The 15,931-nt window shown below is 33.4% G+C and overlaps 2 protein-coding genes across 2 annotated transcripts; one reads left to right on the top strand and one right to left on the bottom strand.

Moving 5' to 3' along the window:
* Positions 1-446: 446 nt before the first annotated feature.
* On the top strand, positions 447-3,978 carry HELRODRAFT_108526 (hypothetical protein; the record flags this gene model as incomplete). The annotated part of the gene is made up of 7 exons (XM_009032338.1): positions 447-643; positions 1,002-1,152; positions 1,853-2,137; positions 2,480-2,792; positions 2,927-3,026; positions 3,249-3,519; positions 3,602-3,978. The coding sequence occupies 7 exons, from the start codon at positions 447-449 to the stop codon at positions 3,809-3,811; spliced, it is 1,527 nt and encodes a 508-aa protein (XP_009030586.1). The 3' UTR covers positions 3,812-3,978.
* Positions 3,979-5,615: 1,637 nt separating this feature from the next.
* HELRODRAFT_189810 (hypothetical protein) lies at positions 5,616-14,899 on the bottom strand. Its single transcript, XM_009032337.1, has 8 exons — positions 14,709-14,899; positions 13,854-13,997; positions 13,444-13,587; positions 12,979-13,117; positions 11,784-11,944; positions 11,352-11,503; positions 7,242-7,377; positions 5,616-5,789 (listed from the first exon to the last, which is right to left on the bottom strand). Exons 1-8 carry the CDS (start codon positions 14,794-14,796, stop codon positions 5,704-5,706), a joined length of 1,050 nt encoding a protein of 349 aa, XP_009030585.1. The 5' UTR covers positions 14,797-14,899; the 3' UTR covers positions 5,616-5,703.
* Positions 14,900-15,931: the final 1,032 nt, after the last annotated feature.

Genomic DNA, 15,931 nt, shown 5'->3' with positions numbered 1-15,931 from the left:
ATCATTTATTGTAGTGATCATGGTGATGCAGAACATTTTCATTTACCTTATTTGTTTGGTATATGCTGAAGTATATTACAAATCTTTAAATAATCAACCCATCACACCTTAAGTTCAGTTTGCATGTCCATGCATCTCTACCTCTAGTCAAACTGGTTTATCCATGCATCATCACTCACCAAAACGTTTTGTCCCATGCATTTATCTAACTATTGCGTCATTCTGGTTTTTTTATGAACCTTCCCACTGGACTGACCACTCTGTCCTGTCTCTTACACAATTATGGCTCAAGATTCTATAAACCAATTCTAATTTTCTTCTTTCAAAGTTTCTCTAATAGCTTGAAAGTCTTTAAAACCGCGTCAGATGTATACCAGGCTCAACATCGTAAATCCTTTCATGCTAAGCTGATTGATTATGTCATTCAATAGTTAATGGCAACTTTAATGCGTACTCATTTTTTGTTAGCTAACAATGCAGGGGTTGATGGGAAGAAGCCTCCAACGACGTATGTGCCTCCCGAACAAACATTAGACGAAAATCAAATGTTTGAATCCATTTGCAAGGGCATCAACTTTGATAAATATGAAGATATACCTGTTGATTGCACCGGACAAAATCCACCTCAAAATCCAATATCTAGGTTTTTCTTTGTTCCTGTTTAAACAGTGTAATATGCTAATCGAATATTTTTAAAGCATTTGTAGAAAGATAATAAGTAGCTGCCGGTTCCCAATAACTTTGTTCTTACTAATGGACGTCAAAATTTTTGTTTTTTTAAATTTTTTGTTTAATATTGAACTATCTTCTAGAATAAAAAGTAGTTTGACGGGCATCAAAGAAGAAGTGGTTCTAACCCATGTTTACGTTATTTTTTAATGAGAGATTATCAAATAATAGTTTTAAAACCAGCAGTTTTTTATTTTTAAATAGTATTAAGTGATATTTTCTAAATTGATGGTGGAGTGTTTTGTGCTAATATAATGTATATTAATCTGCAGCTTTGAAGACTGTGCAATTCATGCAACCCTCAAATCGAATGTAGTCAAGGCCAAATACGACCGACCAACACCAATCCAAAAGTGGTCCATTCCAACAATTCTTCTTGGTCGCGATCTCATGGCATGTGCTCAGACTGGTTCTGGAAAAACAGTAAACTTCTTTAATGTTACATTTTTATCGTCCAACACAAATTAACAACGGAATAAAAGCTTTAAATGAGAAATTGAATTATTTATATCCTTTGCAATATAATACTTGAATTATGACTTTCACTGCATTGAAAGTTTAATGTTTTTATAAGTTCAAAACCATAAAATTTATTTGAATTTTTGTTTGTTTAGCATGTCTGGCCTTGTTTGACAATGCAGAAATTTGTAATGCAATTTTAAGAATATTGCTATAATAACATTTGTTGTAATGGAATGCAGAAATTTACTTAAAAAAAATTATTTATGTAATGTCCGTTTTAAAATAGTATTTGAATTTTTGTTTGTTTAGCATGTCTGGCCTTGTTTGACAATGCAGAAATTTGTAATGCAATTTTAAGAATATTGCTATAATAACATTTGTTGTAATGGAATGCAGAAATTTACTTAAAAAAAATTATTTATGTAATGTCCGTTTTAAAATAGTAAATAAATTTGAAGCATTTGTGTAAATGTAATGTGGGTGAAATAAAAAGTTCAATATATTTTTTTATTTTTAGAGACAAAATATTTTTTCTAAATTATATGTTTGGTCAACAACATGTTCCAGCATTTTCAAGGCATAATATTGAAGAAATATTTACATGGTCACATTCCTTTCTCTGTTTGATCATATAAATATTCGTTCAATATTCAAATTACAGGCTGGTTTCCTGCTTCCTGTGTTGACGGGTATGTTGGAAAGGGGCATAGAAGGAAGTCCCTTCACTGAATTGCAAGAACCACAAGCCATCGTAATCGGTCCAACCAGAGAACTGGTTGCACAGATATACAAAGAGGCTTACAAATTTTCATTGAACACGAGGATCAGACCTGTGGTTGTGTATGGGGGTGTTTCAGTTTCTCATCAGTTGCACGAAATAGAAAAGGGAGCTCACATTGTCATCGCCACCCCTGGAAGACTTATTGACTTTATAAATAGAGAAAAGGTTATACATTTTTCATACTGATTAATAATTACAAAATTGTCACTTGTAAATAATTACACCTTAGCAGTAAATAATTCTTTTATTAAAATGCTGGATGCATTGAAGATTGACTGAAAACTCTACATGTTCATTCAGATAATGCCTTTTTCAAATTAATACATATTACTATGTATATATATATATATATATATATATATATATATATATATATATATATATATATATATATATATACATACAGTATTGTATGAATTCTATAGAATTGTTGGCATTAATCAATTAAGTTTGTTTTGGTAAGCAATAAATTTTGATTTCATGATGTTTTTTTTTGAAAATATATAGATTGGGCTGTCTAAAGTAAAATACTTGGTTCTGGACGAGGCAGACAGAATGTTGGACATGGGCTTCAAAGACGATATCACAAAAATTTGCTGTAGGATGGGCATGCCTGATAAATTCAACAGGCAAACATTGATGTTCAGCGCCACGTTTCCTTCTGAGATCCAACAAATTGCTCATCAACTTCTTAATGACTACATTTTTATCACAGTAGGCATGGTAGGAGGTGCAAATCAAGACATTATTCAAAATATTGAATTGGTAGAAAACAAAGAGAAACAAGAAAAACTTTTGAGTATTCTGAAAAACCAAAATAGTGGGTATTTTAATTATTAGTTACCATTTATTAAATATTCTCTGTTTTAAAAAATAGTATTAGTTCGGTATTTTATTTCATGCAATTGCTCGTGATTAAACAAGAACTCCCTTTATTCATCAAATGTTCATCAGGTGAGGAACGTACTTTGATATTCGTAGAGAAGAAAAAAATGACGGATTTTCTCGCTTTAGTCCTTTGCCAGCATAACTTACCAGCCACAAGCATACACGGGTAGGCAGATTTTTGCTTAATCACACGTGATTCCCGTCTTTCTTTTGATTTTAACTACTAAAAATATTGCCAAAAGATTGGTATTTAAAAATTGTCATTATGATATAATGAAGTGATTATGGTTTTCTTTTATTTTTATTAGCTTTGAAACAATTTTATTTTTTTTCACCATTGATTTTTTTTGAGCCAATGCTAGTCAATTGTTTCTTACGAATATTACAGAGATAGAGAACAGAGGGAAAGAGAAGAAGCTCTAGCATATTTTAAATCTGGAAAAACTCCAATTTTAGTGGCTACATCCGTTGCATCTCGAGGCTTAGATATACCAGGTGTAAATCACGTTATCAACTATGATCTACCTGCCAGCATAGATGAGTATGTACATAGGATTGGTAGAACTGGTAGATGTGGCAACATTGGTCAGGCAACTAGTTTTTTCAATCCATCCAATGATTCACAGCTTGCTAGACCTCTTGTAAAAATTCTTTCCGAAGTTTGTACTTATTTCGCAGTCATTTAAAATTAGTGTTAATTTTTTTAAGTGCATTACACTTAATTGCCATTAATTCGACCAGGCCTCTCAAGAAGTTCCACATTGGCTTGAAGAACAGTCTGGCTTATCTTCTGGCCTTGGGGGCTTTGAAGGGCAATCAGAGGAACGAGTCGATCTTAGAAAAAATGGAAATATTCAAATAGCAGATAGTACAAAGGAACAATCAATTTTTCCATCCAACAATTTTGAAGCACCTTCAGGTGATTTTGGTGTTGAGGAAAGCTGGGAATGAAATCTTCTATTTAGTCAAACTGCTGTGCCTTTACTACGTTTTTTTACACTTGAATTCTTTTAATTCATACATATTTGTTTGAGAAGTAAGTTTTTTTTGTTCTTATCACATTGTACTTTGACATAAAGGGATAAATCATTACTTTGAAGATTTTATTTTTGAACTGTAATGTGTTTTTGACGCATTTAATTCATTTATCACATATACATTAAAACGTCAGTTATTTTCGTTTGTTCGTGACATAAGTTTAATAAGTGTTTGCGGTAACGGAAAGTAATTGGATGCCGCAGAAAAATTCAACCTGCCGCTCGACAAACGCTGGCTATAAAACGTATGAGATCATAAACGGACAATCAAGGATTACCGTTTGATTAGATATTTAGTATAGAACAGCTTTGGAGTTGGCCCTATAAAACGTTTTTGATAAAATGGATACACGGCTGTGCGCTGCGCACGTGTCTATGCATTCACATGTATGTATGTATAAGTACGTTTACAGGCTCTTAACCTACGTTTATAGGCTCTTAACCTACGTTTATAGGCTCTTAACCTACGTTTATAGGCTCTTAACCTACGTTTATAGGCTCTTAACCTACGTTTATAGGCTCTTAACCTACGTTTATAGGCTCTTAACCTACGTTTATAGGCTCTTAACCCTGGGAGGCAGAACCGCCCTTAGTTGGTTTCAAGATTTGTCGACGAAAGTTCCAGGGTAAGCCTTTACGCATGATCACGCACATTTTTGTTGTGAAAATTCATGCCAGTTTTGATTCCATAAACCTATCAGGTAAAGATCCCACCCTTACTTCAACTCGCCCTGTTCACTTTATCCAGGATTGAGCCTGGCATGTACGAAAAGAAGAATTATTCATTCTTTCTTCGAGTGGAATGCTTCAAATTTTCAAACAATTATATATGGCGGGGTTGGGGTTCCGCGTTAAAACCTAACAAAACATTCCCAGTTATTTTAACTCAGTGTTTTTTTTACTGTTAGCCACTCTTACGCTGTTAACACTATTCTAAGCCCAACTTTGTTGACTTGATATATAAAACATAATGGGATATTCTCAACTTCCCCCGACTATCGACGATTGTAATCACACATATTTAACGTTCTATTTCATCACGCCCGTTGAAATCTTTGCTCACGTATTATTACTGCCTGTGCAACATTTTAAAACTCGTTACTTACGCCGTTTTTTTAATATAACGACTATTCGAATATTAAATATCTAAGCTTTTGTTCTAGGTACTGGTAAACTCAAACGAGCACGCAAACACGTCCAGGGACCCAGTTTCCCGAGGTAGGACGTTGTTTTCTTTGCCATCAACTTTTTGCGTCAGATTAGACGATCAGTTGTATCCATTTCATTTAAATTTAGAGCTTTCATGTCTTGCTCGATTGTTTGCGACTTCATTGGACCTTCTACGTTCGAGCATTTCTGCGATTTCCATGCTGCAGCCAGTCAGTGATCCAACATTGAGCGTTCTAAGTCTAAGTGCCATAAAGGGGCTATTTTGAATTCTTCTGCAACATTCCTCCGCTATTGCATACTTCGCAGGGATTCTTGGCACCCCGTTGTTTTTCTTTGTGATGACATAGGAATTATTTTGCGAAAAGTTTTTACATCCGGACACCCATCCTGACGACAACCACCAGTTATAAGCGGTGGGCCTAGCCTTTTGCTCAAAAGCACGCAAGGCAGCGTGGATGCAGTTTTATGTCATCCCATGCATCAGCTGTTATAATAAATCCAAAGCTTGAATTTGTGTTGTGGTAAAAAAACCGTTTAGACAATAAAACTTATACCATGACGTGTTCAAAGAATTGATCAATTTAACGTTTTTTATTAACAACAGTCAAAAATGTAAATAAAAAGTAAGCGTTTCATTTAAAACGATTTCCAGTTACTAGCAACATCGTCTCCCTCTCCCCGGTTCATCTTACCAGTGTAAAATAACTCGATGTACCTATGTTCTGTAAACATACAATTTTTAAATGTCATTGAATAAAATATAAATTTAAAATGTTTTAGTGTCATACACGAATTAATTAGTTTTATGTTGACTCTATACGTTATTATCGTTTAAAATTACTCTATAACTGGCAAATTACGAGATTATCCATTTATTCAAGGTTCCTTTTCATAAACATGGCAGGCAGCCTCTTATGGGTATTTTATAACTTGGATATTGAAGAAATAGAGATAGTATTAATTTTTAAAGAAAAAGTTCAAATGGAAAGTGGGATGACTAGAATATCTTGTCTGCTGCTGCAGGATTCATCTGTCAATCGACTTTAAATATGCCAATCACAGATAAATGAAATGATTGTGAAGACAAAAAGAAGTAGGTTAAATAAAAGAGATGAAATCAAATTGTATAGAATATGAAATCGTAGTCTATATATAAGAAGTCTGAAGTAAAAAACAGACGTAGTTGAATTTACAAAGATTAAATTTGAATTTAACGTAGTTGAATTTACAAAGATTAAAGATTACATTTACAAAGATTAAATTTTACAAGATTTATGCAAGGTTAAATAAAAAATGGCAAGGAGATAACATGTTATTTAGAAAAAAAATACTGAAGTATTAGGAATAAGCTAGGCGCTTTGAACTCGTAAAGAAAAAAGAAACGAAGCAGGATGCGTCTTTAAAGCGTCTTTATATTCGGACAAATTTTTAAAACGGGTGAGAAAATTAGTGAAGAATGTAAAAGATAGTGAGATAATGTATGGTCTTATACTTTTTTTAGTAGAGGGTAAGACAGTTGACGTAATATTATAGTAAAGCCGGTATTTTGTTGACTACATTTATTTATACAAATAAAAGAGCACCAAAGATAAAAAGTAGAAAAATTGGTTTGTTTTTCTGACTGAATGCGTCAAAGTTTGGCAAAGTCTGTTATTTAATAGAGTTAGAGAAAAATGAGTAGTAGTCAGTTACATCGGAAAGTGTGTTGAAAAAAGTGTAGGTAATAATAGCAGAAAGCAAAGAGTAGATGAAGAAAATACTAAAACAATTACTATAATCACAATAAAAAGTCAAATTATAAATTTGAATAAAACAAAAGTCCCGTAAAAGAGTGGTAAACTTGTGTTGTGTTTACGGCAAATGTGTTTGGACGAAGTTTACGAAACATACAAAGAGACGTACGAACAATGATGAAGGCTTAAGAGTTTCTTTACAAAAAACGTAACGCAGAAGAAACAAAACAAAGTGGGTGCAAAGGTTTTCAGATATATGAAGTCAACAGACGATAGTGAATTAGTAATAGTGTATGTAAAAATCCCTCGAACGAGGATGATTTATTACTGAATAGATAGTTTTACATTTATAAGCATAATATTATATTTTAAATAATTATAAATCAAAATCAAATTATAATATGGTGAAAATTTGCATATGTATGAAAAATAAATACATACTGATAGACTGTCTGTCTTTTTTCATTGCTTGGTCCGCATCATATTTATTCATGAAGTCTGCGTTGGCATTTCCTGAGGGACGGCCATCTTGATTCAATTCAATCTCAATATTCACAGGAGTTGTTGGGTAGAAAAACTGGAAATAAATATAATAATAAACCTCAAAAAGTATTCATGCAGAAAAAAAATCGGTCTCAAAATTAGTCAAGTCTATAGAAAGATAAACTTTTATTTAAAAAAATATTTATATCCTCAACCAATAGTGAAACGAGTACTTAGACTTGGAACACTCAATGTTGGATCACTGACTGGTCGCAGCATGGAAATTGCAGAAATGCTCGAGCGCAGAAGGATTGACATCTGCTGCCTTCAGGAGACCCGATGGAAATCGAATGGTGTCTGCCACATCAACTCAGACAAAGAAAAATATAAACTATTCTGGAATGGTCAAAAGACGTCCAAAAATGGTGTTGGAATTTTTGTCAAAGAACCGCTAGCCCAAGAAGTACTGGATATTAAAAGAATTAATTCACGTCTCATGTGGGTCAAGCTTCGCCTAGAAAAGCAAACAATGACTATTTTTTCTGCATACGCACCACAGACAGCCGAATCAGAAGAGATGAAAAATGACTTCTGGGCTGCGTTCTCAGACACCATCTCAAAAATACCAAAATCTGAAACAATCCTGATTGGAAACGATCTCAATGGCCACGTTGAAAAGAAAACAGATGGGTTTGACAACGTACATGGCGGTTTTGGCTGTGGAGAACGGAATGAAGATGGCAACCGCATCCTTGAGTTTGCTGAAAGTCACGGGTTTATTTACCTGGCAAATCATGTGTCGCCCAACATAGACTCCTTGTGGCAGACCTGGTTGTCAAACTGTCACAACGTAAGTCTAAACAAATGCCTCGGAGAATCAAAACGTGGAAGCTGAAAAGCAATATTCATCGAGGAAAATTTCAACTGATCGTTGCCACATAGTTAGACCACCAATCGCAAGCCAGTACAGATTGGAGTACATACAAAACCGTTTTGATAAACGCTGCAACTACAGTTTGTGAAAAAACTGGTACAAAACGCCAGCATGAACGGGACACTTGGTGGTGGAATGACAGTGTACAAAATGCAATAGCTGAAAAGAAAGCTGCATACAAGCAATGGCAAAAATCAAAGTCTGTTGACGACCATAAAATTTTCCGTGAGAAGAACAACTATGCAAGACGTCAAGTCGCACTGGCTCGGACAGATCAGTGCAGAGAGTGGCTCACTAAAAGCAAAGGTGAACAAATGAAATCTCTGTATCGTGTAGCAAAACAAGCAAAGCGTACGAAAAAGATATAGTTGGTGCCTCATGTATCAAAAACGACAAAAATGAGATGGTTCTTGAACAAGATGAGATCAAGCTACAGTGGAGAGAATATTTTAACCGTCTGTTAAATGAAACAAATCCCATCAATGTCAACTTTGACGCTCCACCCATCGAAGGTCCGATTCCAGACATCACAGTAGAGGAGCTTACAGAAGCTCTGAAAGCTATGAAAGATGGAAAGGCAGCAGGGCCCTCTGGATTCACAAATGACATTATCAAAGCATCTGGCACTGCAGGTATCCAAACAACTTTGCCGTGAAGTGTGGAGAAATTGCTCAATGCCGACTGAATGGAACTATAGCATGAAAGTCCCGCTATACAAAGGCAAAAGTGATCCATTGAACTGTTCATCACATCGGGGTATACGTCTGTTAGAACAATCCATAAAAATTGTCGAGAAAATCATTGAGAGAAAATTAACGTCGTGCATCACAATCGGAATAATCAATTTGGTTTCCTAGCGGAGAAATCAACAATGGATGCAATTCACATCCTTCGGCAACTGCAAGAGAAGTACCTCAAAAAGCATCAACAACTATCACACATTTTTGTAGACCTTGAAAAAGCATTTGATCAAGTTCCCCGTGAAGCAATTAGGTGGTGTCTACGTCGATAACTCATTCCAGAATATCTTGTTCGACTTGTGACGAATACTAAGACCAAGATAGAGAAAGTCACATCGTTTCAATATCTAGGAGATTTCTGGATTGTACTGAAACAGCTGAAGCTGCCGTTCGAGCACGCTTACGTGCAGCCTGAAATAAATGGCATCTCCTTGCCTCTATATTGATGCGGCGTGATATCCCACTACCACTACGATCAAGACTTTATAAATCTGTGATATGTCCGGCGTTGTTATATGGTGCAGAAACATGGCCAATGACAACCAAATTGGAACAACTTCAACGAACCGACATGAAAATGCTCCGATGGATGCAACGAATTAGTCTGAAGGACCACATCAAATCTACCGAAATCGTGTGTCGTGCTGGTTTAGATGATATAAAGGACGAATGCCGGCAACACCGTCTGCGGTGGTTGGTCATGTTAAACGAAATGGAAACAGTGCCATAACTTCTTTTGCAGATGTTAAAGTACCTGGCACACGTCCCAAAGGCCGCCCAAAGAAGTCCTGGTCGCAAACAATCGAGCAAGACATGAAAGCTCTAAATTTAAATGAAATGGATACAACTGATCGTCTAATTTGGCGCAAAAAGTTTATGACAAAGAAAATAACGTCCTACCTCGGGAAACTGGGTCTCTGGACGCTAAACGAAGATTGATTAATTGATCAATAGTGAAACGAGTGAACATAAATATAGATGCTTATAACCAGACACCTGAAATTAAACATACACAATAAAATGAAAGCTCTATCAGTTACACTTAACCCTGGTCACTTGGTCTCAACTTCGCTTAATCCCGAATTTCGGTATTGTTTATTGTTGTCAACAACTATTGACTTTTTTATTATATTGAGAATTTTTTAATAATAATAATTAATATTATAATTAAAATCGTCCAATGTCACAGTTATTTACCACGTTACGTCCCGACATTGCCATTCTGCTGCGGGGTAGCAAAATAGGTGCCAGAACTATACAATGCGAACGTCTAAAATACATCAGTCTAAAATCACATCTATATAGTGACTACATAAACTGCACTATAATAGTTAATACATTAGAATTATCTCCAATTGTCTTCTATAATAACTCAAGTTTATATTTATTTAAAATTTTATGTCTGCATTGCTTTGATGTAAAGTTAATAAACACTGCTATTATCTCGTCGTATGCTATTTATTGGGACAGAAACAATGCATAATGGTAATTAAATATAGTTCTAACTCCAGTGCACGTGCCATTGTCATCGCGAATGGCAGGATCGCACATTTTAAATATATTCTATTATAATTCATTTTATTGAACATCTCTTTTCATCATTTCATTTCTTATTTTGACCAGTGAAAAAATAAAATATGTTTCCATTATTATTACCAATCCTTAACCTAACCCAAATTTTTAACTATTTCCTTAATCTATCAACAAAAAATAAACAGCAAATAGGGCTCTCCCTATTTGAACATAGTCACTGCAAGAGCAATGCCAAAATTTTAAAAATTACAACAGTTCGTGAAAACATGTATGAATGGATATCAAAAAAAAAGAAAAACAGAAAATCCAAAATTTAATTTTAAAGTCATTTAAATTTAAGCTGTTATAATAACTGAAGTGAAATTATTCAATAGTTGTAACATTCTGAACGAAATATAACGAGATTAATTGTATGCAAGACCAGGTGTAGTTGGGATGAAGGGTATGCAGAATGATGTGTATGTGCGTAAACTGCAGGATCAAGTGTAGTCGAGACCAAGTGACCGAGTGTACAGTACAATCATTTAGACGGCAACAAATAAGCCAAATTTTTAAATATGAAAAATTATAAGACAAACGAGACAGAAGTACGTACAAATAAACAAAAAACTTATGAAATTTAGGAATTACCAGGGGGTAATAATTATTACAAAGTTTCAAGCGCAATAGTAAAAAAATCTATCCTATTTAAGTCTATATGTATTTAGCACAAACATTCAACAATAAAGAATTGGCGTGAAATTATGATGACCTGTTAAAAAATAAGTAAACAGGATTATTTATTCAATGAAATAATCTTGAAAACTTTTCCAACAAATAAGGAAAAACGAATTGATCATTATCTTAATCTGAAGAACTCACCTCCATAACATCACTTTCCGTCGCACTGAAAGGCAATCCCCTCATGTGAATTGAATAACCTGTCTGACTGATGTAATTACTTACTCTGTTGCCTTTAAACCTTGAACGAGAATAAAAATCATCATCGTCGTCATCGCCATCATTTTGTCGAGCTGTGAAATGTCAAAACATAATTAAGTTAAATAAATATTGCAACACAAAAAATAAGGAAAACTGAAAAGACCTCAAACTGTAGTCATGAAATGATTTTTAGTTATTTAGACACGTTTTTGTTATTTGCTTCATAATAGTTATGTGTCTATTTTTTCTTAATATTGTACATTCTTATGAATAATTTCTACCTGGTAACTGTAATAAAAAATTATGTAAAAGGGCAAATGCCCAACAAGAATGAAAAGTTGAAAAAATAATAGAAGAAAAGCTTAATCTAACCTGGCCCTCTTAATCTATCTTTTTTATTGCGCTGGTACGCAACAGATGTTGGTCGATCGTATGGAGCAGGCCTTCTAGATGTTGCCTGTTGCTGAGACTTGTGAGCTGCTGCAATGGCAGAACGTGCTTCCGACAACGTACTTCTGAATATTTCAATATACCTACAAGATTATAAAAAGTTCACTATCTTACATCAAAATGAAGAAAAAAGTTGAAAAATTTTTTGACGATGAAAACGACTGTTTTTTCCTACCTGATTCAACCGCAGTTCCATTTATTTGTAGAGCAAAAGCAAATATTTGATTTATATCCCAGTTCTGATTCAAGCCAATAAATTTTCCTTATAATATCCACATTTAAAAAACATAAATACATATCCACTAGATTTCGTTATAGAGCATAGAATAACAAGCCGCGTTTAATTTACAATTTCTATTGAAATCAATTTGAAGATATATCTTAAGTAGAATGTTTTGTAATTTGATAACAAAATTTAAACGTTTTGTACTTTGTCAAAAATAAAAAATTTCGTTGAGAGTTATATGAAAAAATTGAAAAAGTGATGCCAGAAATCAACTTATTAAACAAAGTTTAACAAAATATTGAAGCGTAGAAGAGACGTAAAATGGGTTAATTATCTTTAAAAACACAAATTTTAACTAAACAAATAGTAGAAAAAAAATTGGCCACTTGATATAAGTTTTTTAAAAAAAAATCTCATGTAGAAAATTGACTTTTGTAATAAATTAAATATTTTTAATTAATAAATTATTTAATAACTAATGCGTATAGTTAAACAGTTGATAGATTCTTAACGGTATGAGTTGAACTGTATAAATTACTTTTTAATACTGTGGCAATGAAAACCAATATAGTGTAAAAAAAATAAAAACGAGAAATGCTTAACAGGCGGTGATTATTCATTTGGACTTGTAAACAGTAGTCTTCAAAGTTTATAACAATTGGTTGAGTCTGGAAGGCAATTATTTATCATATCACTGAAACAGTTTAATTAAGGCTTCAGCATTATTTTATTTCGTTAACCCAAATTTTAAAAACTCAAGTGACAAAAAAGGTAGATAGATAATTAATTGAACAAAACAGTAGAAAACCCACTAAATGAAACAAACCCAGACAGAAAACTCGTAAAACAAAACACTGCAGAAAGAATAAAAATTTCGATCCCCATCCCCACCTGTGGCCTATGCGTTCTTTGTGCTTTTTTAGCGCCACATCAGCAAATTTCTGATTAGCGAATTGAACATAAGCATCCCCAGTAGCGTTGCCGTGAGGATCTGTCATCAACGAAATCCCGTTTGGAGTTATTGGTAACCCTGCAACCCACAAATGATTTCACAAGTTTATATTCCCAAATTTCATTCATATGTGTAATGTTTATAACGCTTACTTACTGAGTAATTCTTTGCAATTTTAGAAAATCTCATAAAAAATGTAAATATTTTTCAATAGACATCCCATCAGCCCATAGCTACGAAACACGGGAGAATAAATAAATGTATGCCATAACTATAAGAAAAAGCAAATATATTCAAAACACTATATTTAACAAATGAAAAAATGTTAAAGGTTTTATATACACCCTTCCAAAGGTTAAAAGGATAAAACGAAGCGAAAAAAAGTGAAGATATTTAAAAATGACCTTCAAAAAAATTAACAAGAGTGTCCTTATCACAGGAGTAAGGCAAGCCCCTGAGTTTCACAACAGCATCCTGGTTCTCTTCAAACCTTGGCATACCATTCTTTCTCAAAGTCCATTCCATCTCATTTCTTGTCGCTGAGAAGACTGAAACATTTTAAACAACATGATTAGCACTGGCAGGAAAACTTTTAAAATTCCCAAAATACATTGTGATGTTTGTAAACAAAATAAGAAAATGATAAAGCCATAACACGAGCACAAACAACACATACAAATTGAATAAATATTAAAACTGCAGCGATATAACATGAAGCTGATATGAAATGAATTATTGAGTTGAAAAAAATCTCCAAAACATAAAAAAATTAAGATAGCAAAACTCTAGATTGACAACCAGCCGGCAAACCAACCATCAATGTATCTCCTTCCCATGTACTCTCGATGTTTGCTTAGTGCAATGTCCATGTCCTCGGTTGTGCTCAACTCTACAAACGCCTCCCCACTGGGTCGACCATCTTTATTGTACAACAGATTTATATCAGCCAATGAACAGCCTATAATAATAATAGTAGTAGTAACAATAATAATAACATCAACAATAACAGTAATAAAATAATAACAGTGAAAATAATATTAGAAGTAATGTCAGTTGTGAAGGGCCACTGATATGAAATAAAATTTTATTGGTCCAAAAGAGTTTAATTTAAAACTAAATTTTACTCTCCATCTACAATTGCAATGCTAAATCATTGTTGTATACTTTTTTAAAATTACATTTCTGAAATAACATTTACATTTTTGCTTTATTTTATTACAAAGTATTTTGTTTTCACCAACTTTAATGAATCAATACCCTAACTAACCTAACACATTACAAATTTTATTAACCTTCTTATGTACTATAATTTTTAAAGTGCATATTTTCCTTATCAATTTAAGTTAAGTTTATTTTTCACTCTATATTTATCTCTTTATCTCACAAACACTAACTGCATTGTTGCCATCGTAAGAAGAAAAATATACTAATAATTTTCCCTCAGAATTTTCCTATATACTTTATAGTTTATATAAACATAACTTACAATATTAAAATTGGAATCAGATTAAATTTTGAAAATCTCAAGCAAATAAATTAATAAAAGCATAAAAAATAGTATACTAAAATAAAAGTACTATAAAATGAATAACTATATGATTTAATAATTAATATGAAACTTAAAAAAGAAGACAGTTCTTTTTTACTGGAAAACTGGAAAGAAAATAACCTTCAAAAAAATTAATTATTTCCTCATTGCTGACTGACCATGGAAGACCTCTCAATCTAACGATGCAATCATCATAAGATGCAGACATTTTCTTTAACTTGCTTTGCTTAACAAACCTCGTAACGGTCCTGCTAACTACGAATTACGATTAGAAAACTATAAACAGCATTTTATCGCTCAGTACAACAAACCGCAACAAATCTTATTTACAATGCAAAGACATTGCAATGACATTATAAAATAGCGTTACTATTATTATAAAACTATGTTGTTATTCACTCTATTAACCATTTAACCATTTATGTATACAATAACACCTTTTTATCGTTACATATACCATATAATAATAATAATAATAATATTAATAATAATGTCATTTATGAGCGCCCTATGCATAGCGTCAGAGGCGCCCGGATAAACAAGTGTCAGCACCATGGATATATTATATCCCCACAGCACGGCCGCCAAAGGCCTATTCAAACAGATGCTGCTTCAATCGCTTTCCATATATGGAAGGAAAACTGTCAAAGATCTCAGGTTTGCTGACGATATTGATCTTCTAGAATCCAGTGAAGAAGGTCTACAGAAACTAATTGAACTAACACATGTTGGTGGAAAAGATCACGGGTTGCATCTCAGCAAAGACAAAACGAAGGTGATGATTACGGGAAAGGCAGAAACAATGTGGAAGTTCAGATAGAATCAGAAAAATTCGAACAAGTAGACCAGTTTGTGTATCTTGGCAGTCTTATAACCTGTGACAACAACTGCACAAAAGAAATTGACAGAAGGATAGCAATAGCCCATGGAATGTTTGTATCATTAAAGAAAATATGGAAAAGTGGAAATATATCTATAAAAACAAAGTTGAGAATGATAGCATCTTGCGTTTTTCCGAACTTTCTCTATGCATGTGAGACATTGACAATAAAGAAAAGAGACAAAGACAGGTTGGAAGCATTTGAGATGAAGTGTTAACGAAACTTGTTGGGAATTAGTTGGAGGCAGAAAGTAAAGGACGAAACCATCAGAAATCAACATGGAAGACAGAAAAGTGTATATGACAGTCAGAGAAAGAAAATTGGGATTTTTAGGACACATTTGTAGAATGAGGGAAGACAGATGGAAATGTTTTTGAAAAGAAAAAAATGAAATGTAAAAAGCATGCCTAGATGTACACCATCGGCCTTGACGGTCCTCTGATGGACAAAGGAGGATCATTG

This window comes from Helobdella robusta (genome assembly GCF_000326865.2).
Source record: "Helobdella robusta unplaced genomic scaffold HELROscaffold_8, whole genome shotgun sequence".
Taxonomy (NCBI): domain Eukaryota; kingdom Metazoa; phylum Annelida; class Clitellata; order Rhynchobdellida; family Glossiphoniidae; genus Helobdella; species Helobdella robusta.
This window is presented reverse-complemented; position numbering and strand designations above follow the sequence as displayed.